The sequence below is a fragment of the Cheilinus undulatus genome, linkage group 1, assembly GCF_018320785.1.
Source record: "Cheilinus undulatus linkage group 1, ASM1832078v1, whole genome shotgun sequence".
Taxonomy (NCBI): Eukaryota; Metazoa; Chordata; class Actinopteri; order Labriformes; family Labridae; genus Cheilinus; species Cheilinus undulatus.
Window position 1 is genome coordinate 13,669,837 of NC_054865.1, and position 22,822 is coordinate 13,692,658.

General features: G+C 39.0%; 1 protein-coding gene across 1 annotated transcript in view; it reads left to right on the forward strand.

Annotated features, from left to right (window-relative positions):
• The first annotated feature begins 2,588 nt into the window (after positions 1–2,588).
• ntrk3b (neurotrophic tyrosine kinase, receptor, type 3b) overlaps positions 2,589–22,822 on the forward strand; it is a 420,803-nt gene continuing 400,569 nt past the window's right edge. Inside the window, exon 1 of the mRNA XM_041788625.1 lies at positions 2,589–3,192. Within this exon, the coding sequence (XP_041644559.1) occupies positions 2,951–3,192 (242 nt within the window). The 5' untranslated portion in view covers positions 2,589–2,950. The remainder of the gene's footprint in view (positions 3,193–22,822) is intronic.

The window sequence follows — 22,822 nt, forward strand, 5'->3', positions numbered from 1 at the left end:
TAGTTTGTTGATGTTGAATTAATGAATAAAGCTCAGTGTTTAGGACTTTGCACATTCAGGGTGACGTGAATAAACCGAAACAGAAAAATGTAAATAATTTGGAGTGGAAATTTTGTCGTGCCTTTCTATGCCCATCAGGAGTGATGCAATTTTGTGGATAAATTATGCACATTCTGAAAGACATGCAGTGTGTTTTCTCATGTCTTCTGATAAACAGTGATGTATATTAGAGCGGAAGATAAAATGAGGTTACGCTCTCTCTCCTTCAGTCCATGCGTAAAGCCACATTTATGCACATCCAGGAGGGCAATGCAGATTTCTATTTTTTCATTAGCTCAGTTTCCATTACAGTTTTTCATAGAATAAAAGTGATATTTCTTAAATTTCAACTAAATATGATTGCGCTTTGAATATGTTTCCATTAATTTGGGCATGAGCCTCGCAATTCAAATAAAATCTCATCTCATGTGACTCCGCTGCAAGGAAGCTAGATGATACTAGAACTTGACGACATTTCTTGGTTAAAATAAGAACAAAGAACAGCAGTGACTTGTCTTTTCAAAAATCCATCTGTGCCAGGTTAAGTCTGTCACATCTTTATGGGCCAATCAAGAGCAACAAAACATGTGACGTTGCGGTTACCATGGCTCGCCACTACAGAGAAGTAAACTCTATAGAGAGCTGCATAATACGAACCATGGCGACTGTAGATATGTCAGTACACGACTTTTTTGAAAAGAAGACATCTCACTGCTGTTCTTTGTTCTTCTTTTAACCAAGAAATGTTGTCAAGTTCTGATAAAACTGGCGCTTTAGCAGCATCCACGCTAATGTCTTCCGCCATAATTGCACCAGCCTCTTGCTGCTGCTTGCATATGACACAACTCTGTTGCACCCGAAAGTACTGCCCCTCGACGCTGATTGGTCCTGTCACTTTTAAACGGGGCTCAAACTGTTCAGGTGGGAGCTTTGCAAGATGGATTTGCCAGTGAGAAACAAGGAAATGGGCGAATCCATTTGCTTTGCAAAGTTATTAACTCCCTCCACAGCGCACCAATTGGCTGACCTGTTCGTGTCACAGACTAGTCAGAGGTGTATCAGTGATCTGAATGATCTGGAGCATTTATTTGCAGTGTGTCTGAGGTCAGAGGAGATTGAAGCTTGCATTGACTTTGTACAGGTTTGAAAAATAAATGTTTCATGCAGATTATTTGCAAGAAAAAAAATACAAATTTGATGTGCATGGACTTTAACACTGAGAAAGTTCAAATAGATTATCTTGGATTTGATTACTGTACATGGTTTTCATTGTTAATAGTTTTAATAAGTGGGGAGCTATTTTGTTTATCTTATTTTATTTGAAATCAATTTTGATTTCATATTACAAGTTCTTTGTAGGTTACATCATGCAGCTGAGACCTTTCTTTGGGCACGGCGTAGCTAGGGATTTCGGGCCTCCGGAAAGAATTTACACAGGGCCCCCCTTAACCAGTGAGACAAGCAACATATGTTGAGTCTTTTTTTTACAAATATCTATGCATTTATCTATGCATTTAAATGTATTTTTTTAAACATATTTTCCCCATTTGTGAGCAACATCTTTATTATGGTTAAATTAAAATTACTTGCAATATTTTGCAGTGCTGCACTATACCATTTGGACATTGGCATTTGCAAGAGCCACAATCTAAGTGGTGAAAAGTGGCAATTAAGATAGGTTAAAGGTAGCAAAAATGGCCAAATAGCAGCAAACACTTGGAGAAAAAGTGACAAAGTAAGTGGCATTTAACTGCACAAGGCAGCTTAAATGGGCATTGAGGATCACTGCTTTAGTCACTTTTGGTTTAATAATGTCACTAATTACTAAGAAAAAATAAATCAAAATACACTTTTCATTGCAGGCTTCCCAAGAGCCCCTATCTACTATGGGCCCGGGTAATCAGTACCCATTTCCCCCCTGTGCTAAACCCATGCCTTTGGGGGACAATTAATGATTTCTTCATGTAGAATCTCTACCAAAAGGCCATGTTTTGTGCTTTTTCTGACTATGCCAAGCATTCAAAGTGCAAAAACATTAACATTAATTTAACTTAAGGTACTACCCAAAAGTAATGAATTATTTTCATGGGGAAGCAGCAGCAGTTGACGTGGTGTAGGTGGCTGTTAATAAAAGTGCAAGGTTAACATTCAGCCCATGTAGAATGGATTTATAGCTGACCTGGGTTTTGTTCATTGCAGAATAAAATAATATATATTGAGTCAGAAATATAGTGATTATTTTGGTCCACATCGCCCATCCCTAGTATTTTCCCAAACAGAATTCATTGACATTTCTGCACATATTAAAGCTTCATATCTGGATGTGATTTTCTCATTGTGACGTTGTCCCTCGTATTTTGATGCTGCCTTTGTGTGGCTCATCTCTGCTCATATGAATGTAATCACAGTTGATCGCCTGCAGTTTGTGCAGGTGTCAGTCTGACTGTAGCCGGTAGGAGGGACTTGATGCTCCAACTTCTCATTTAGTGTCTGTGAGCTCTCCAGCCAGTCGTCCTGGTCCTGCTCGCAGAGAGAGAGACGACATCAGCAGCAGCAGCAGCAGCAGCAGCAGAAGCATCGCGGTATTCCGGGGAAACACCATGCATCTGAGGCTGAAAAGACGAGCGGAGCCCCTCTTCGTCTCGCTTTCTTATTTTTGATTTCCGTTTTGTTGTTTCGTCTTTCCTTTCCCTTTTTTTCACCCCCTCTCTCCTTTTCACCCAATCGCTGACGCGCAAGGACACTACAGCATCCATCCCCGGCAGAACCGCTCACATAGAGCATCCTCTGTACAGACGCACCACCATCCTCCTCCTTCCTTCCTTCCTTCCTCCTACTCTTCCTCCTCTCCTCTCTCCTGTTCTGTTTCTAACCCAGAGGACATCATCGGGACCTCTATCCGCCCGGAGACATGGATCTATGGTTTCATTCGATCCGGATTTGCTGGTGGAGGGTTTTGTTTCTGATGAGTGTTTTCCAGGACTATCTGAGCTCCATGCTGGACTGCCCGCCGACCTGCAGCTGCTCTCAAACAGAGATCTATTGCAATAAGTCCGACAACGGCAGGTTTTTCCCTTTACTGGCACTGCAAGACACTGGGAGCAATGGGACCAGCGTTGACATAGCAGAGTTATTCAAAAACATCAGCTCCATGTAAGTAGATGCGGATTTTATTCTCTAATCATTAATTAATCTCATCCTCCTTGAGGCGCCTGCGCTTTTTTGGATGTCTGTTGCTTTCCTTTGCACTGATCTGACTTGTTGGCGGATTATTTCTTAATTTCAGACTTTTTGCACTTCAATGAGGCTGCTTTTATAACATCATGATTGATAATGGAGGGTAAATGCGCTCTTTCTGCCTCGAGTCTCCTTTGCGCAGCGAGAAAAAAAAAAATCCTCTGCAACCTTCAGACGTGGCAGCAAACTACTTCATCTTGCATCTTCATACAGGGCCAGGGAGATTATTTTTTAAGTGTGTGTACATGTGTGCATCCTCATAAAGTTGCGGCTCCGCAGGCCTGCGCGCAGCCGAGCCGCCAGGAGGATGATGTTGCGGAGAGACGCAGATCAGCCATTCACTCGACTCCCCGTCCGTGCGCGTGCAGCAACTGCTCGGACAGATTGTGCCAAATGAAACAGAAATAAGCAGTGCAGTAAGGTCAACCAGTTACATCTCAGCTCGTATTATCCGCGAGCGTGATGAGACCCGACAAACTTTATCATGTCCACATGATGGCGGGGGGCTCGAACGCGAGAGATGGCGTGAAAAGAGGGAGGATGGAAGACGAGGGGGGGGGAAACGTCACTTGTGGCTTTTCCTTCCCCTAAAGAGATGGACATGGTGTCAGAGGCTTCATAAAGGGCTTGCTTTAAACACATGATGACGGTAGACCCCCCTCCCCTTCCACCACCACCACCTCACACCACAAGTACATTTTCATTCTGCATCCTCCCTCTCCTCTCTCTCTCTCTCTCCCTCTTTGGCATCGATCCTTCCTGCCAACATCAAAGCTTTCTTTCTTGAAAAGTCAGGAGGAAAAAAAAAACAGCAGAGCTCAGGCCTTAAAATAAGACCTCTGGTGGTGTCTATGAAGCTGATTTGCATATAAAGTATAAACATCCTCCGTTCACTTTACGCGCTGGAATTCCCCGCACGGCTCCTTTACGCGTCGTTTTACGCCGCAAAGGACTTTTCCTCACAACAGTCAGGGTTTTTCTTTTTTGGAGGTGGGTATCCGGTTTACCCTTTTTATCTGTGTGAGGGAGACAACAACTTACTCTGTGACACGGTTCATCGCTCAGCCGGGCCACTAGAGGGTAGCCTGGTACCCCCTTATACACAGGGAATGAAGAGCTCTGTGTTACAACACTGGAGCCATTTACGTGACTGTTTTATCAGAGAGGCTTTTTAGTCAAATCAGGCCCAGGATACACTCTGTGGTAATGCTCAGAGACGAGAAAAGCACGGGAGGGGAAGGGTCAAGGTCAAAGCACAATTTTAGAGGAGCAAAGTGCTGAATTTTTGCATTGAAAAGTCTAAATTATTCCAAAAAATTACTAAACCTGTTTTTAAGTGAGCACTCATATTACCTCAAACCTTCACTATGGCAGCTGCCATGACAAGAAAGCCCATAGTAATGCCACACTAATGCTCAGGGGTTGTTTTAGTAAAGGCCCCAAGACCAATATGGCCTTTCACCATTTATTACAATAGCAAGCAAACAAATGACTGAAGACATCAGGTCAGAAAGCTGCAGGACATACCCAAATCAGCTATCAGCATTAACCCCTTAAAGCCTGAAAACACAAATTATAGCCAGAAAATTCTCATTTTTTGGAGCTGAAATGTTTATTTCTCTTTCTAATGAAATCCAAAAAAATCTAAATTTCCATAAAATTGAACATATAATTTTTTGTATCTCTAATCCACTTGAGGGCATTTTTATCATTCATAAGACTGTATTTGGAATTTTTGTTTTAGTCATTTATGATCATATTTATTAGATAGAGGTGTCATAAAAGTATGGATCAAATATGATACAACAGGCATTAAGGAGTTAATGCATTAATGATGATTAACTAAGGCCCATCACTGGTGCATCAGATAATTTAATGGCTTTGTTGACCCTTTCAGAACACTTTGATTAAGCTTAGAGAGCATCGCCCTTCAGCCACAATGAAAAAAAGTTTACCACTGCTCCTTGATGTGCAATTTCACAATAAAATAATGACAGAAAGCTCAGTGGACAAGTCAGAAGTCATCTGCACCTCGTATTAGCAAACATTTACCTTCTTACTGTCCCCTTATTTCCTTCTCAATCCATGACAAGTTCCTTTGTCCGTACTTAAATCCAAGCCATAATCTTCAATCTACCTGGAATTTCTTGTATTCTTCCAAAATGAAAGTGGATCTGCATACAAACAATAAGTTTTATGATTGTATAAAAAACAACAGCAATGCAAAATAGTTGGATTCCAAAATGCAACACAACGGGAGATTATTCACCATTGACTGCAGAAACTCTGAACTGAATCGCCCGTATTAATAACCAAATACCCAACTGTTCCCTCATCAGCTCTAAGACTATCACACCACTACATCTAAATATTTCAACATGTCTCTAGCTAAGGGAAATAAAAAACTTTTCAGCCCACAACCTCCAAAATAAAGGTGCCACTCTACTTGAATGTAGTTAAAATCAAGTGGAGCACAGCCGTGCACATTCAAGAATAGTCACAGACAGACTCAGATTTTTGTATTTTTTCAAACATTACTTTGTTTGGAGTGTAAATCTCACCAAATGACCATGTTTTTATTTGTCATTTAACTAACTGTATGCATATATTTATTTAAAATAGGTAAAATATGCCATTTGAAATAATTTAAAAATAGTCTTTGATTTTTGGATAGGGATGGGAAGAGATAAGATTTTTACTTAAATCAATCCCATTATTGATTCTCTTATTGATTCCGTTTTTTATGATTCCCTTATCAATTCCTTCCTCTCAATTTTCCTTTTGGTAAAATAAGACTATATAGGTTTTCACTGTTAACAACTCAGGTTTTATTGAGTCTCTTTTCCTCTGAACACTTGACAAGATAAATGCCTTCAATGAGTCAGTGACAAGCACACTTCACTTACTGCTGTAATAAACAGTTATGCTCGCTAAAATGCTAAAATATACAAAAAGTCTCTCAGTAAAAACAAACTGCTCTCTGGATCTTCAATCTCTGAACTTGAATTAGAATATAATGCTACTGCTCATTCTCTTTAAGAGAACCTAAAGATAATATAAAACTAGTCTCTGGATCCTAGATCTCTGGATGTATCAAAGGAAATTGAAATCTAAAACAAAAGTAACAGGTCTTGTGTAAAAAGATGCATGCCTTGCATGACTTTTACTCTTCGACAGATGTACATCACGCTAATTGAGAGAAAATGAAGCCACACTTTTCGACTGCTTCTGCCTTTTGCTGTGACTATCTACCAAGCTCACTTCCTCGACTTCTCTGTTCTTAGCCACTTTGCTGACTACCTCTCGCAAGGCCGTGTTTTTCAAGGCACAAGGAAGTAAGGAATTGATAAGGGAATTGTTAAGATTAAATGTCAATGGCTCTCGACTGGAACCAGTTCTCGATTTCCATCCCTGTTTTTGGAAGGCATCTGGGGACCCCCTCTCAGTGTCTCGCTACTCTAGCTTATTAAACTTGAAAAACATAGTGCCCCTTTTGGTACAATATCCCTTCTCCTGCCACAAATCATACATTTCTGTTTATTGCATGCCATTCTTCCACACAGTAAACCACCAACTCACTGTTTCAGAGATCTACCCAACTATAATTTGCTTTGGGGCCTTTTTGAGACTTGAACCTTGCTGTTGAGTACAAGGGTCCTCATCTGAGGCTATTTTGCATACTTAAAATCTATTTTGAGGCTATGCTATTCACTCTCTGCCCCTTATTTACATCCAATGATACATGTATTAGTCATTGAGAGAAATTTAAGATGCATACCTCATTATGATTATACCTCGAGGCTGCTTGGAGCGTGAGGCTTCAGGCCTAAGCATAATGGTAAAACCGCCCATGCTAATGCTATTGAAACTCACCAGCACTAAAATGTATTGCCCCACCTGTTGATAATCTGTATTATGAGCTTTCACAAGTTAACACAGCTTGCATGTCACTCCCATTTCTTACGAGACATGTTTTAACACATATCTCAGATTATGTGACTGTGTTTGAACACAAACATGTCTGAAACCATCAGATTCATCATAAGAATGGCACTTGACAGACATATTTGACCTAAAGCAGGCAAGTTTTTCTAAGCGTGTCACCGTCATTTGCCTTGTTTTAAGCAGACATCTTCACGGCCCAAATATTCTCTGGGCTTTAACCTTTGCGACTCTGCAAACACTTTCCTTGTGTCCCGACAAGCACCAATAAATTCTTCAAATGGCAAAGCTAGTGGCGTAATTGCATGTTTCACATTATAGCCAGGCCTGCAGATCAGCTTGGTCTAGCACCATTTAATCTAACACCAGTTAAACCGGCACACTCAGTGCTTCTCTTTGTGCTTTGACACCGATAGCTAACTCCAGTAAAGACTAGCTAGCCTCAGTGCTGACTGGGTAACAATGTTACATGATAACAGCTCGGTCTCCTATTGTAAGATTATGTTGTTTGATTCATTAGAACAAAGATCTTATTTGTGCCATTTCATTTTCATCAAGGACTGCTGAGTTGAAGTAGCAGGAAATCACCCCATGATTTTCTGATACCCTTTATACCACCTTTGGTGTTGTTTTGATCGAGACACCACCTAACGTGACCCTCTAATGGAAATATCCTGCCTTTACAACCTGCTCCTACCATTTATCTCCTCTCTTATCCACTGAAATAAACAGTAAAATAGCCCACCTCTAGGCTTTTAATTCAAAAATTCAAAAATTCACTTTATAATAAGCTCTAAGTCACACATCGATTGCCTTTTTGCCTTTGAGAAAGCCTAATGCGATTGAGCCAGGAGTAATTGTGCATTTCATGGCCTCTCGCCAGCAGGCCTCGCTTGTTTTCATGCTGCTCAGCATGGACAGCAACCTCCACCCGGCACCACCAGCAGCTCAATGACAGCCTATCTGTGACTACACCTCCCAATGTCACTTCCAAATACCCGCCTGAGAGGAATTTATACATTCAGAACCCACACAGATGACTGCTTAGTTGTATATTTATGTAAAATGGGGATTTTCTACACAAGTCCAGGCTTTAATATAGTAATTATGGGCTTTAAAAGTGTAACTATGGCATCCACTTTCTTATTTGGCTTTAAACACAAGTACACTGGTACTTGTAGTATGCCTAAAAATGTTGTTGTGCAACATCCAACAACTATTAGTTGTTAATTGGTCGGTACTAATTTATTTTCTTGCCAGGAAAAGTGCTCTTAAAGAATAACAATCACAGGGTTAGTGATGGAGACTACAGACTGTACAAATCTTGCTCTCTCTCTCTCTGCAAGGTGTTAGATTTTTTTTTTTGCTAACAAGAGGTCGATTTGGCTCGCAACAAGGGAAACAAGGAGACATGGGGACAATTTACGGAGCCTAAAAACTGGAGCGAGGGCTCCCTGCAGGAACCGCAGTGCAATTGGCCAGCCAAAGAAATCTGCCAAGTCCAGATAATAGTTTTCCAGTTCTCTCACATTAGAGATTCATCACAAGAGGCATCAGTGTTTGAAGTGGATGAGATAAGGCCTTGCTGTGATACTTGAAGAAAAGACGGCTCTCTGAGAGCAGCTGTAGCGTGTGACAGGTTTGTGTAAGTGCGTCGCTCTCTGCAGGTGTGCGTTTCTTTGCAGAATCCAATCAGCCGCTCCACCTCTGCTGATGACGTTTGGCCTCATTTTGTTTTCCTGTTTCTTTTTTCGTACCTTTGAGAGGGCGGCTTGTAAGGAGAGGCTAAAGTGTCAGAGCAATCTGTACTGGCTGCTCTGTGGTGTCGATTGCTAAAATGTCTGCAATATGTATTTAGACCCAACCGCCCCTGTGCTCCCCTCATCTCCTCTGCTCTTAAGTGCATCCACCCAACACCCACATACACAAAGTAACAAAGTGTTAAACTGTCCAATCCATTAGAGAGAGTTAGTAGAGTCAAATTGTTAAAGGAAAGCTCCATCTTTGACGGAGTAAAAGGAGAAACAGCCTTTATTGATTGGGAATCTTGTTTTGTTCGAGATAAAGTAAAACCCTCTAACCAGTGCAATATAAAGAATGCATTTATTATTATTATTGTCTGTTTTTTCAGTGTTTGTACACTGCTTAACCTGAACATTTAATATGATTTTTATCCTCATTTTACTGCCCGGCACACTCAAAGAATCATAATTTTAATAATAAGATAAGCTTGTTTTGGAAGCACACTGCAAAAATAGTTAATATGTCAAATTATGAGTCAAAACATCTGTTAGCACTTATCATAATCCACATTCACCTGAGAAGTCCTGATAAACATCTTATTTCAAGATTTATCAGCAAAACAAGGCCTTGACTTTTTGTAATAAATGAGAATATCCAATGCCAAAGTAGTGAGTAAATTTCACCTATTAAGAGTCTTAAAATAAGATGGTCTGTCCAGTTATGATAAACCAATTTCATTGAAGATAATAAAGAAAATTACCCTAAAATTCTTGAAATAAGGTGTTCATTTGGAGTTGTTAGATAAATGTGGATCATATGAAGTGCAGTGATATAGTTATGACTATTAACTGAACAAACTAGAGCCCTGTGCTGGACTCTTCTTAATCCTACATTAGGATTTCTGACCCTTACCATCCACCTTTGCAGCACATGCTGTCCACCACATCATGCACAGATTCTGACAATCCATGTTTAATATTCAGAATAACAGACGGTGTGTTTAATCTAAGGAATGGTAATGTGTTCACTGAAGCACCACCTTGACAAAGTCTCGTCCCTGAATTGAAGGAGACCTCTAAAAAAACAACTGCAACACTCACATCCTTGTCATGCTTAACGGTGCCACACATGGATAAAAAAGCAGCTGAGAGTCTCAGACTGATCTAACTCCAGGTTATAGCTTAGTAATAGCAATGTAAAAGCAATATTTACCAACCTTTTTATCATTCACCATTTATTTTTAATCATACAGATTTGGATTTGTTTTGTGATATCTGGAAAGTTTGTGCGCAATAAAAACAGCACTGCTTTTCCATCAGCTCTCACAGACTAATCTTGACTCTATTCATGCCATGCAGTTACAGTCCTCATCATTAGATGTTTAATGCAAGGACACCAATTTGCGTGAAAGGGAAGTTTTTTTTCCCAAACAACTGCATAATGACTCAGCATCTCTGCGCACCAGTGCATATTTGCTGTGATTGGCCTACAAGATAATAAGGAGAGCATTAAAGTCGTGCTTTTTGACTTATTTATAAAGTTTTTAGAACATTTTTTTGTGGAGCTTTAAGAAAGTGGCATACTGTTTGGCTGCAGAGAGAAAAACACATATTCAAACATGTTTATGCATGACTACCAGCTACATCAGACCAGTAACAACAAATAAACCATGAGTCTAACAGCAACGTGTGACACATCTCCTGTGTTATCTTGTTTAATATGAGCACAGAGAGGTGCTTTAAGAAAGCTTATGTTAATCAAGGATCAGGTGTATCATCACTTCCAGGTATTCCAAATACGTTTCCCTGTGGGCGTGTTTCAACAAAATCAAGTTTTTTGCTAGTTCTTTAAGATTTGATAGAAAATCTGTACATATTTATGATTTTTTTTTATGGCACCAGTTTTGAACCAGAACACCCAGGAAGTCTTCTGAGAGGTATCAAGGTCAATTGAAGCAAAAGTGTGGCATGCAAATCAACACAGACAGACATGCAGAAAATTATAGAAGTAAGATAAACTTGCTGATTTGAGGTTTTGTAGCAGCATCAGCAGAATAGATGAAAACCCAGATTTTAACTGTCTTGTTGGATTTAATAAGTCATATTCATCTAACAAATACAGATGAAAATTTCATTCAAAGATATGAAAAGTTGAAAAATAGCCTGCTATGCTTGTAATAAGAAACAAAAACTGGCCAAGTTTTCTCGTTGAGTGTGTGAAATGATATCTTTATATAACTTGGTCCAGAGGTTTCCAAAGTTGGGGGTGTCGCAAAGAGGGGTCGCTGGATACCCTTCTAAAAAACAAAGAGATATTTCAAATGATTTAAAGTGGTATATTTTCTCCATTTTTGTAAAACATACCCCTCATGATGAGCTAAATTTAAAATAATCCCAATTTTAAAGTGCGATCTGTGTTCAAATGTAAAAAATGTGTACAAATACTCCCTAAAATGTAAACGTGTATACACTGCTTTGTGCAAAATTGTACATTTGAACCACCTTCAGGGATGGCAGATCCCCGTTGTCTAGGACTGTTCTTTTGGGGTTCACAGGCTGAAAAATTTAATTAGTCAATACATTTGATTTCAAGACACTTAAGGACATTTTGCCTGAACCATTGGGAAATATTTTTAGGCATTACTAGCAATTCTTATTTTTCACTTTTTATATAATACAATACAATTTTTATAAGGCTTTAAATGTGGCTTATAATAAGTAAAAATGATAATTTAACATGACAAATACATTGCTTACATTATAGTTTTTGCAATGTTAAAACCAGCTTCTCATTTCTTTTGGTTTAGGTGTCTTAATATTAATTGAGGCTTTTTAAGGCTAATTGATTAATTAATAAGGCTAAGGCCTTAACATTTGTGATTGTTTAATTGTGCTAACATAAAGCCATCTTTGACCAATGATTCTCAGGATCTAAGCATCATGGAGATGCTGTTGTCGGGCTGCAAATGAATGCCTGAAAAAAGAGCTGTGGCACAACGTCTAATATACAGAAGCATTAGGAGAAAATGCATCCATTAAGATTTCTTTTTGCTCTATTTTGCCTTGATGAGGAGGAAATTTTGGCTGTTTGCTTGAGATTTCAAATAATTCATCCCGTTATCTTTGCAGCACAGAACTGCTTTACTGAGATAATGTGTTATTTCTTAAGATTTCAGGAAGACGACCAAGATTAACACCTCACATATCACTGGAAAAAAGAGAAGTAATGTGTATGTATGACTATAATGATGCAGACATGTTTATTTGACTGTCTTTGCTCAGTCAGGTGTTTTGTTCCACCTAAGGTTTAAACTGCAATATTGTCATCAAATACTTTTTAGTGATCAAGATTTGGGGAATTTTACTTATTAAGGGATTATGGTGGCTCCTGAGGCTGGACCAGTTAAAACCAGTGACTTTGACTAGCAGTATAGCATTTGTTCGCACACATCACTCCTCTCATTACAGTGTTGTTTGCTCTAATCTACTTGTAATCACATCTCCTTTGTCACTCAAACTCAGTACCTGTGAGTAGCAGCCTTTAGTCAAACCAAAGACTATCATTAAAATCCGGATCATCTGATTGGTGCATTGACAGGCAGACTTACTGATTCCTCATGTTGGCAGCGACTGCTGTTGTTCGGCTCCTCATATGGAAATGACTCCATCTTTAAATGGGAATAAAATCTTTTATCTGGATAATAATCCTTCAGGGATCTTTCTGTAGTCACAAACATGACATTAGCATATATTAAATGAAAACAATAAACAGTCCTTCAAGTCCTGAAATGTTCTATTTAACCAGTAAACACAGGGAAAGAAAAATCTCGAGGACACCATCCTAGACAATAATAGTCTTAATTTTACCCTTTATTTCAAGCTTATGGCCTCTTCAATGTCCATAGATTAAAGGATGTTCTTGGCTACAATTTATTATTTGTTATAATATGAGGATAAGGCCAGGGTTATTTTTTAGTCTCACTATGCTGTTGGATAGTTGTCATTTATAAAGTGACATTACAGCACTATAGGCATTTATAAAGGGTCATAAGCAGAAATAGATCTATATATTTTATTTCACCAAAATTCTCTGCCATAACAAGTAAATGTTTCTGAAAAAATGGAGAGATGGCAAACTTGTCTGCGGCACACCAAAGAGCTGTACAAGTGCATTTCTCCCTCATTATGAGAAACTCGTGAATAGAACAAAATTTCACTTTTATGTTTAGTAAAATCGTCTTATGAGGTGCTGTTTTTGCAGAACAGAGCCCTTAATTCAAAACAAGAAATAAAAAGCATAGATGGTTGGAAATGAGTATCTCTGGTATGTACTCATCTTATTTTGTGTCTGATTTGGTTGAGAGTCCCCGAGTGGCAGAATAATACGTACCGTGCATTCAATGAACAACTATACAAAAGGGCTCTGAGTTTTCAGTACATGTAATTATGACAGCCACAGATGCAGTCACAAGTTAACTTGGTAACTCATTAAACCACAACACCGGTCTTTGTCATGAAACAGAGGATGGATCCTGTAGATTTTAATGTTTGCGTTGGTCAGACATTTTTGGCTGTTCGGCTTATATTTTTGTAGATATATATAGATATATAGATATATTTACTGTTTTTAATCACCTTTTACATGTTTTGTTTAAAATTTTTCCATAGTGTTTCTTTTTTCCCTTTGTCAATGTATTTTAATGTCCCGTGTGCAGCACTTTGAATTGCCTTGTTGCTGAAATGTGCTATCCAAATAAACTTGCCTTGCCTTATATCTTCCCCCGGTGATGGTGTATGATGTAACATTTCATTTTGCAATTGATTTGTTCCTGAAGTAAGCTACTTTAGCTTTATTTAGCACATGTAGCATGCATGTTGGGCCAGGCTACTCTTACAGGGGGATTATAGAATCCATAGTGAGTCTTAATACTTTTCTTCAGGGAAAACAGGACAGACTGAGGAACTCACGGCTCTAATAGACAGTGTAGCATAAGACACTGCCATGCAAACATTGCCGACACTGACAGCTAGCGCTAACTAGCTATCAGCAACAAGTTTGATATGTATAGTATGTTGAAAAAAAAAAGATTTTTTAGACATTTTGAAACGATTCAGATTTCATAGAAATTAATCAGAGAATTTAATATTTAAGATCTTGTGAAAGTGAAATGTGAATCTATTTTTTCCAACGACTGTACTCATTAATACTGGATTATCAGAATCTTTATTCTGTACAGCAAAAAGGAAATTGTGGAAAAACTTCAAAAAATATCTTCAAGTGCTAACACGCAATTGAAATAAGTCCCTTCAACTCAGTTTAACAAGCTGCAAAGAGGTAACTTAAGTTGCACCTTGTGAACTCGAGTTGAATTATTTCAGAGTAAAATAAAATATGATGATTTATGTCTGCTTAGGGCTTCCATAGATGTTCAATTTGCCAGTAATTTCTAAAAATGTCCCTCCAGACTTGTCTAAAGTCAAATAAAATCAATGCTTTTAATGAGATTAATTTGCTTTTTGTAATTCTATATTTTAGCTTATCCTTCTTTAAAATGCAGACCCTATAAAAGTTGTACTCTTAAAGAAGCGGCACTTATAGAGCATGGCTTTTAAGATTATTGTTATATAAACAGGAAATTCAAACATAACTGGCTTGAAAATGTCATGCTGTTATGTCATATACCAACGTCATATAATGTCAGAAAACTCTGACTCAGATTTATCTAAACTTCAGCAGATTTCGTGTCCTTGCTGCTCACTTTTGAGTAAAAGTTTAAAGAAACAGGCTATAATTTAGTAATGAGGCCTTAATTATTCAAAATTTCCAAATTGCCAACCCTATAATTTCATCTCCATCCATCCACAGAGGCACGGAGCCCCAGCACCCTCTGATTCCCTCTGCCGTCCCAGGCTACGTCTTATTTTGACAGTATTTGATTTGACTATTACAGTCATTAGTATTCACTGCTCTCTCTAAACTTGAATGATGAAATCAGAAGTCCTCTATTTGCCTTTTAGATGAGATCCTCTTCCAAAACTATCGTCGATTTGGCCTCCTCAATGTCAACTCTGTTTTCAATCACAGAGATTTATTAGACTTGTAAAATTGCCATCTGTTTATCTGCAAACAAACTCAGACTTCCACACACTTAAGCTGTTTACTGTTTATCTGCTTCACCAAAGAAGGATTGAAATTTATCATTTAATATCTTGAAAATCTCATAAAAGTCTGTGTCTTCTAATTTCTAAAGATGTTAGTTATCCCTTTAAGCACATCATAATATTTGCTTTATCATGGTTGACCTTATTAAGAGATGTTTTTAAGCAGTAGTCATCAGATTGTGGAGTTCATCTAAAACAGGTTCAGATTTTATTGTAGAATTAAAGGAAGTGACTGGCCCTGATCATGTTAAAAAAGGTCATCTTTGATGTCATATGCCATAAAATAAGATAATGTGGTGGGATCTGAGAGGACAAAGAGCAAAAAAAAAAAAAAAAAAAAGAGTAAAAGAAAATCAAAGGTGTCAGCGCATCCATCCTCTGCTTTACTACCTGTATCATCCGACAGCCAAGCGGCTCGTTGCCAGGTCTTCTGCCTCTTTTAAACCTGCTTGAGAAGTTTCTCTCTTTCTCTCTCTTTTTCCCTTTCAAATTTAAAAACAGCTAAGCTCTGCTGGAAACTATCGATCTGTGGACACATTCAGCTACACATTTTATATGAAACCTGCCAGCTAGCTGCCGCTGCCAAACCAACCTGCTTCATACGCCAATGTTTCCAAGGTCAGTGTATAGGTGACTCGTGTGGGCAGAGAGTGTCCCCCGGTTCAGACAGCGAGCATTACTGCATTACATAAACGCAGTGTTTTTGCTCCCCCTTAAACCTCCAGTGCAGCCCACATAAGTGTGAGACTGCGGCCAATAGCAACTCCACATCCAAATCTCTGCTCTGTAATTGTTGCATAAGGCTTCTGAATGGGGATTGATAAGTAGACTTTTATAGAATTTCACTGGAGTACTTCTTGTTCAACTGAGAGTCTTTGTTAAAGAGCTAAAGTACGTGTTGACCCCACGATGAAAAGGAACCTCTGCACATTAGGATCGGGTATTTATAGGAGCACTTCAGCAATCTAGTCTTTCATTTCCATAACGCTGGGAGACCTAAGAGAGACAAATTAAAAAAGAGGAGTTGAAACTGAAGCTGTAAAGGTCAACATCTCCTGAAATTTGGATCCAATTTTATCAGGTTTCAAAAAAGGCTTCAACCTACATCTCCTATCATGCTGCTCCATTTTTTTTTTTTTTTTTTTTACCACATTATTGGCTTAAACTTGCAAGGCCAGTCTAGGAATTTTTGGGACTTCTGAAATACAGAATCTAGAGTGAAATAATTCACAAATGGAAGGAAAAAGTGTGCAGCCAGTGTTTCCTGTGTGAGTATGAGAATTGACTTTCCTAAACAAATGTAACATTGGAATTGTTTTTCACAAAGTTCTTTAGTGATGAGAAATTAGCATTAGCATGAATTAGCATTTTTGACTTTTGGTTCCATTTTCATGGCAGTGGTTCTCAGATAGTGTGGCAAGGCACACTGGTGTGGCTTAAGGCAAGTCTAGATGTGCCATGGGAATTTCTACAACCACATATTATCACACAACTAGAGGTACTATAACACACGTCTAACCTTTTATGGCAGGGGTCATCAATTACATTTGTACAAGGGCCAGGTTTGTCTATGCAGACACTGTGGGAGGCAGACCGTTAAAAGGCCTGAATAAAATAAACATTTCTGCCAAAATAATTTCATTTTCTTTAAAATGTACCTTATTTTTTAGCCTTTAGCAGTAAACTCAATCCCTATTACCTATACTGAAGCCAGCCACAAGGGGGCAATTGATAACCTTGCAAAGCAGATGGATACGCCTGTTTCCTTGTTTTTCACTGGTGAATCCATCTTGCAAAGCTCCCATCTGAACCGTTTGGACCATTAGAAAGTGACAGGACCAATCAGTGACAAGGGGCAGTACTTTCAGGCGCAGCAGAGTTGTGACGTAAACAAGCAGCAGCAAGAGCTGGTGCAGTTATGGAGGAAGAGATTAGCATGGATGCTGCTAAAGCGCCAGTTTTATCAGAACTTGACAACATTTCTTCGTTAAAAGAAAAGCAAAGAACAGCAGTGAGTTGTTTTATTTTCAAAAACGACAAAGGGACTTACATGTCTGTAGTTGCCATGTTTTGTGTTATTCCTCACTAGCTGCGCCCGTGCAGCTTGATAGCAGCTACGTCACGTGTTTTGTTGCTCTTATTGGCCCGTAGAGATGTGATAGACAGAATGTTCATCCAGTCACACTCTGAGTTTTTTTCAAATCCTCTGCCTTTTCTCAAACGTTTCCTGTTGAAGCTTTCCCAGATGGATGTGTGAAACAAATCCATCTGGCGTGTCAGGTTAGGCAACTGAGATACTTAAGCCACATATTCCTGGGACTTCCATGTAGTTTTATGTGAATATGCTGCATTCTGATTGGTGAAAAACACATAAATTAAACAGGTCTTTTGTTTTAATTCTTAGCCAGTAAAAAAAGAATTCTTGACCCCCCTGAAATGTTTAATTTACACTGCTGCTTCAATCAAAAATAGACTTAAGAGTATGTGTTTGTCATGCATCTTATTTGCTAATAATGGTTAAGGGATTCATCAGACATGCACATTTGCGAGGAGGTATGTGAGAAGAGGTGTGGAGTTATGGAGCTCAAACATGGAGATGAACAGGAAGGGAGGGGGAGTGATTCTACACGGTTCTCATGGAATGCTGCATACTCAAGCTTTAACGGACACCACCTTCTGTCTAAAGTCAGTTCTACCACTATTTTATTTCAGGTACAGACATTGATAAGAGGATTAAAAATGTGGAGTTGGCCCTGCTCCGCTGAACAAAACCCTTGGTGATAACAATAGATAATAGTTTCCAGTATTGCATTTTCCATGGAAAGGCTGACTCAGACTACACAATTTTGTGGTCATTCATGCACCATGTCAGAATAAGCATCAAAACCCTTGTCCTGGCTGACAGACAGGCCACTCTACAAGTGTGAACTCGACTGCTCATTATATGCTGACATCAGCACTGTCTCTGTCTGTCAACTGAGAGCGAGTTCACAGGTCGTCGGAAGGGCGGGTCAAAGTGTCTCAGTCACTCTACAACAGAAGCGCTCTGTGTGATTGTAGCGGTGGCAGATTACAGTTATGGATGTATCAAGAGGAAGATGATATGGACTGGCTCCCCTTCAGATAGAACTTAAGGTATGAGGGTGATAACGTCAATAAAATAAAATGTACACATTAGCTCCCAGGAGGGAGAAAAGTATAGCTGTACATATCTGCAGGATTGCAGGCAGCAGTTTATTGCCTGCAGATTCAGGACCATGGATATAGGACCCATGTTTTCTTGCAACAGCGCCACCCGGTGAAGTGGAGGAGCATTGCAATTAAAAAAGTTGCAGCAGTATCTGGACCATAGATCTAGAACCCATGTTTTTGACTTGAGTTGACACAACTTTGATAGGTAGAAATTTAACGCCCTGATCGTCATCCATCGCTGTCATGAGTAGTAGCAATAGCAATAGCTAGCAATCTGTATCTAATAGAATGCCTATAAACAGTGCACATTTGCACAAGCAGAGTCCTGAATCTGCGGTCTTGAAACTGCCTCCTGCAAGCCTGCAAGCCTGCAGATACACCTGCCTAGAAAAAGTAGGGACTCTGGCAAATCATAGAAAGATAAGGGATTGATGTCTTTAGGGCCAGGTCAGGGTGTCAAACTAGACAACGATGTAAGAAAAACCCTGACATGCTAGCCTTGTCGAATCATGGGCTTGGGGCGTCTTGGATGCATTTTTAATTATGCCACCATACAGGAGCTATTGTTGTCCCAAAGTTCATAATTGGGCCTGATAGACCCAGATTTAACAGTTTCTTTCTTTCTTTCTTTCTTTCTTTATTCCACTACCTTTGGAAAACTAACTTGGTCTTCTGGTTATCATGAATTTTCTGAAATCAGTGCAGGTCCCTTTTAAAAGCACACACTGAGGAAAACAAGGCTAAATACAGGAAGAAGTTTGGGACAGTCATAAAGGGAAAAAGTATTACTAAAACAATGTGAAGACATCTGAAGCTGTAATTCAGCTATAATTCTATAATGCTGTGAGGATGCAGTTCACTGGCTGTATATATAAATGGACAGCACATTCTTCTCTTATCTGATAATACAAAAGTGATGCTAGAGTATGACATGCATTGTTACCTTGCATATTTACTTTAAAGATCCCTCAGATTGGCACAGTTCTAATCAGATTCTTGTTTCTGTTTGGAGCAGACAATCATGCTTATGTATCTTTTTTTTAACCATTTTCTCATACCTTTCCTCCTCTACTCTCCTAATCCTGTCAAGAATACCACCCCAAAGAGATACTTTTGTCAATAGAGCTGCTGATGGTGATGATGCATTTGGATTTTTTAGCTTCATATTAACATTTGAAACTAAACCGGTCAGAAAAGCAAACACTTGGGTGTAAATAAGCACCAACAACTATCAGGGCAGGTTTGACGGATTAAGTGCAGTTTCTCCTAACACATGAAAGAGACAAGGTTTCTGACCTGCTGCTAGGTAACACTAGGAGCTCCATATGTTTTGGCTTCACTCCCAGGCGGCTGTTGCTCTGTCCATCTTTGTATATGTATATTTATAGAGTCAGACTAAATCCTGGACTACTGTAGAAAAAAATGTTCAATATGGCAGACTGCATAATGAAAGAGGGTATTGGCTTCACCCTCTGCAGGTATAAATAATTCATTCAAAGGTTACAAAAACACAGCAGTTCTTCCTTTCAGGTGATTATACCCCAGTCATAACACAATTATGAATGTAATAAACTATTTTGCTAGTAGACCCCCTAATTCTTTCACTCTGGTCCTGTAATCCAATTGTGCAATGAGAAAGTGCCATAAAATGTGCTTATAGCTCAGCCTCGGGGTTATAATTAAAGAAGGATTCATCAATGCGGTGCTTAAATATGCTGTAGAGTAAAGGCCTCGGCTTTTTGTAGGATTACAGGAAACATAAATGATCAGAGAGATGCACATAAGAGGGAAAATTTGGCGTGCCTCTTTACAGGTAATCAAACAACATTGTTGGACATTTGATATTGTAATCAGGTTTTATTGATGATAACACACTAGTAGATGAGACTGTGTGGAATTTAAACACTTAGAATCTGATTTAATTGTAACCTTTAGGGAAAAGCAACCTTTAACTTCCACTCTCTGTCTCCATGGCTCAGTGAACTGGAACCTGTCATATGGTTTTGTTCCGCCCCTCAATCTGTGATGTCAGCTGGGCGTTGAGAGTGATGTGCCCCCTTCACCTCCCCCACCGTCACTGCTTCTATATTTATTTACCTCCCCTCCACCTCCACCTCCCTCCTCTTTATCCATGTCTCTGTCTTTGTTCTCCTCCCGCTGTGTGAACTTTTGATGTCTGGGTTTCTGATGCCTGGCTCACCTGTATCCGTTTGTCATCTTGATTTATTTTTCTCTGTCACAATCATACTTTTCTCTGTCGTTTCCATTTTTTTTTTTTACATTTTATAACTCTAAAGGTGGGATATTTTTACAAGCCTGCTGGGGTTTCTTTGTGTGATCTGCACTTTCACTGTGTTAGCATCATTTCAAGACACAAATAAATTGCAGCTAAACCTCGTTTAGCCTCAGTTAGTGGCTAACGAAGAACAATGCTCGGAGCTCAACACTCATCTGACATCTGTCTTAGATGTTTGCTTTAAATCTAAACAAGTAAAAGGAAAAAAAATCAGACTCAGTTATGTTGTTACAGAAATGTTTTCGCTGCTTATTTAAGAGCAATTCTGTGTTAAAGAATGATTTCATTAACTTGTAAATCTAGCTGGGCAAAGTTTGATGTAAATAAGCACTGTTGAAACTTCCGTACCATAATTCAATCCTAATTGAAAGCAAGGATCCTCTGAGTTGATACATCAGCAGCCATGTACACAGCATACATGAGGCAGTTAGTCCATATTGCAAATACTGGTTTTAATCAGCAATATTGTCCCTCAAAGATTAAACTGAAGCATGTTTTCACTAATGCATCCCTGAAAGATTCTTTAAAATGTTGGGACAGGCTGAAATCTTCCTCTTTCCTGATGCAAAACATATATCACTGAAGAGTGATAGGACATGCATTTGCATGTATGCATTTATCAGCCAATGGTCAGTACAGAACATACCTTGAAGCATAAAGTACTATGTACAGGTGTATAATCATCTCCCCTGCACACTGCAGTTATCATCAGAAAACTTCTGCATAGATTAAATATGATCACTTCATGGAAAAAGTGATTTTTCCTCCCACTGGTTAACTTACTTGTCCAGCGTGGTGATGGTTGATATGGCTCAGTCCTGCAGATCTCCTTCTACATTTCCAGCCGGATGAAGGCTCTTTAGGTGTCTTGTACTGAGCTAAGAGGCTAGCTGCACCTCTTTAACAGCTTTTCACCTTTGTTTTATCATAAACATGCTTTTAATTGAAATGGTGGAATACTATTGAACAGATGAACCTTGTGGGTAAGCAACTGAGAAACTGTGTCGTTCATAAACCAGCCTGTTCTACGAGCAGGTTCCTGTTTGGGTGCCAAATTCCTTTATTCCATTTTTTTCATTATTGAAATCGATTTAAAAAAAGCCAAATTATTACCAAATGAAGAACCACTTGAAGAGCAACGAGCAGCCCTAATTACCAGCCAGATGATCCAGATTTCTAAAAGACATGTGTTTCCCATCATAAGCGAAGTTTGCTGGACTAGCAGTGGAAACATGATTAAGACCAGTTTTACGTGACAAACTATAACACACTGTATAGAACAAAATCGGACTTCTTGGTGGAAACGGACCATACATGAGTGTTGTGTGACAGCACTCCTCAAGACTCTGGACAGAGGGTTTTTAATCCATGTTTTCCGCTGTTTCTCCATGAGCTCTTAAAATGTTGTGCCTGCTTGTGTCACTACTTTCAGGACCAAAAAGAAGCTCAGCATTTTTCCTGCAATTTCAATGGTTGGCAGAGGCATACAAAGTGCAAAAACACTGCTTAAAACACACTCTCCACAGAAATCACTTCATGCCTCCTGTCTGGATTTACATGATGTCATCTGCAAACAGCCTATACAGTCAACAGCGAAGTATTTAAGTTTCCCTTCCAGAAAGCTCTTAATCCAAACAGTAACAAAAATGGCAAAAAGGGTAGCAGGGAATCATGGGGTTGATTCCCTGATGCTGATATAGTCTGCAAAAAAAAAAATTACAGCAGTGGCTGCGCTTCCTCCACAAGCTCAACTGGTTTGGTGTGTGCAGCAAACTAATGTCAGTAATTTATCACTCTAGGGCTGAATCTGTCCTAACCTCTTCCGTTATCTCCTGGGTTGGTAATCTCATATTAGGAAACAAAAAAGGGTTAGAACACATTTTAAAGTTGTTGGTAAATTCAGTGATATTAAGTTATCTGATCTAATTTTTTCAAGAGGGTAAATCTAAGGCTCAGGACACACAATGTCCTGATCATCCTCTGCACACTGAATTTGAGCTCCTACCCTGGAAGGAGATTTAGATTACCAAAGACCAAATCCAACAAAGTAAAAAATATTTTCACAACTCAAGCCATTACACAACTATATTTTCAAAATGAACAAATATGATGCACATCATTTTCCTCCAGATGTCTGAAGTTGTCTTGTTATGATAGTTTTACCTCCAGCCATCCTAAAATATATTTTTGTATTTATGCATTTCAGTGTTGT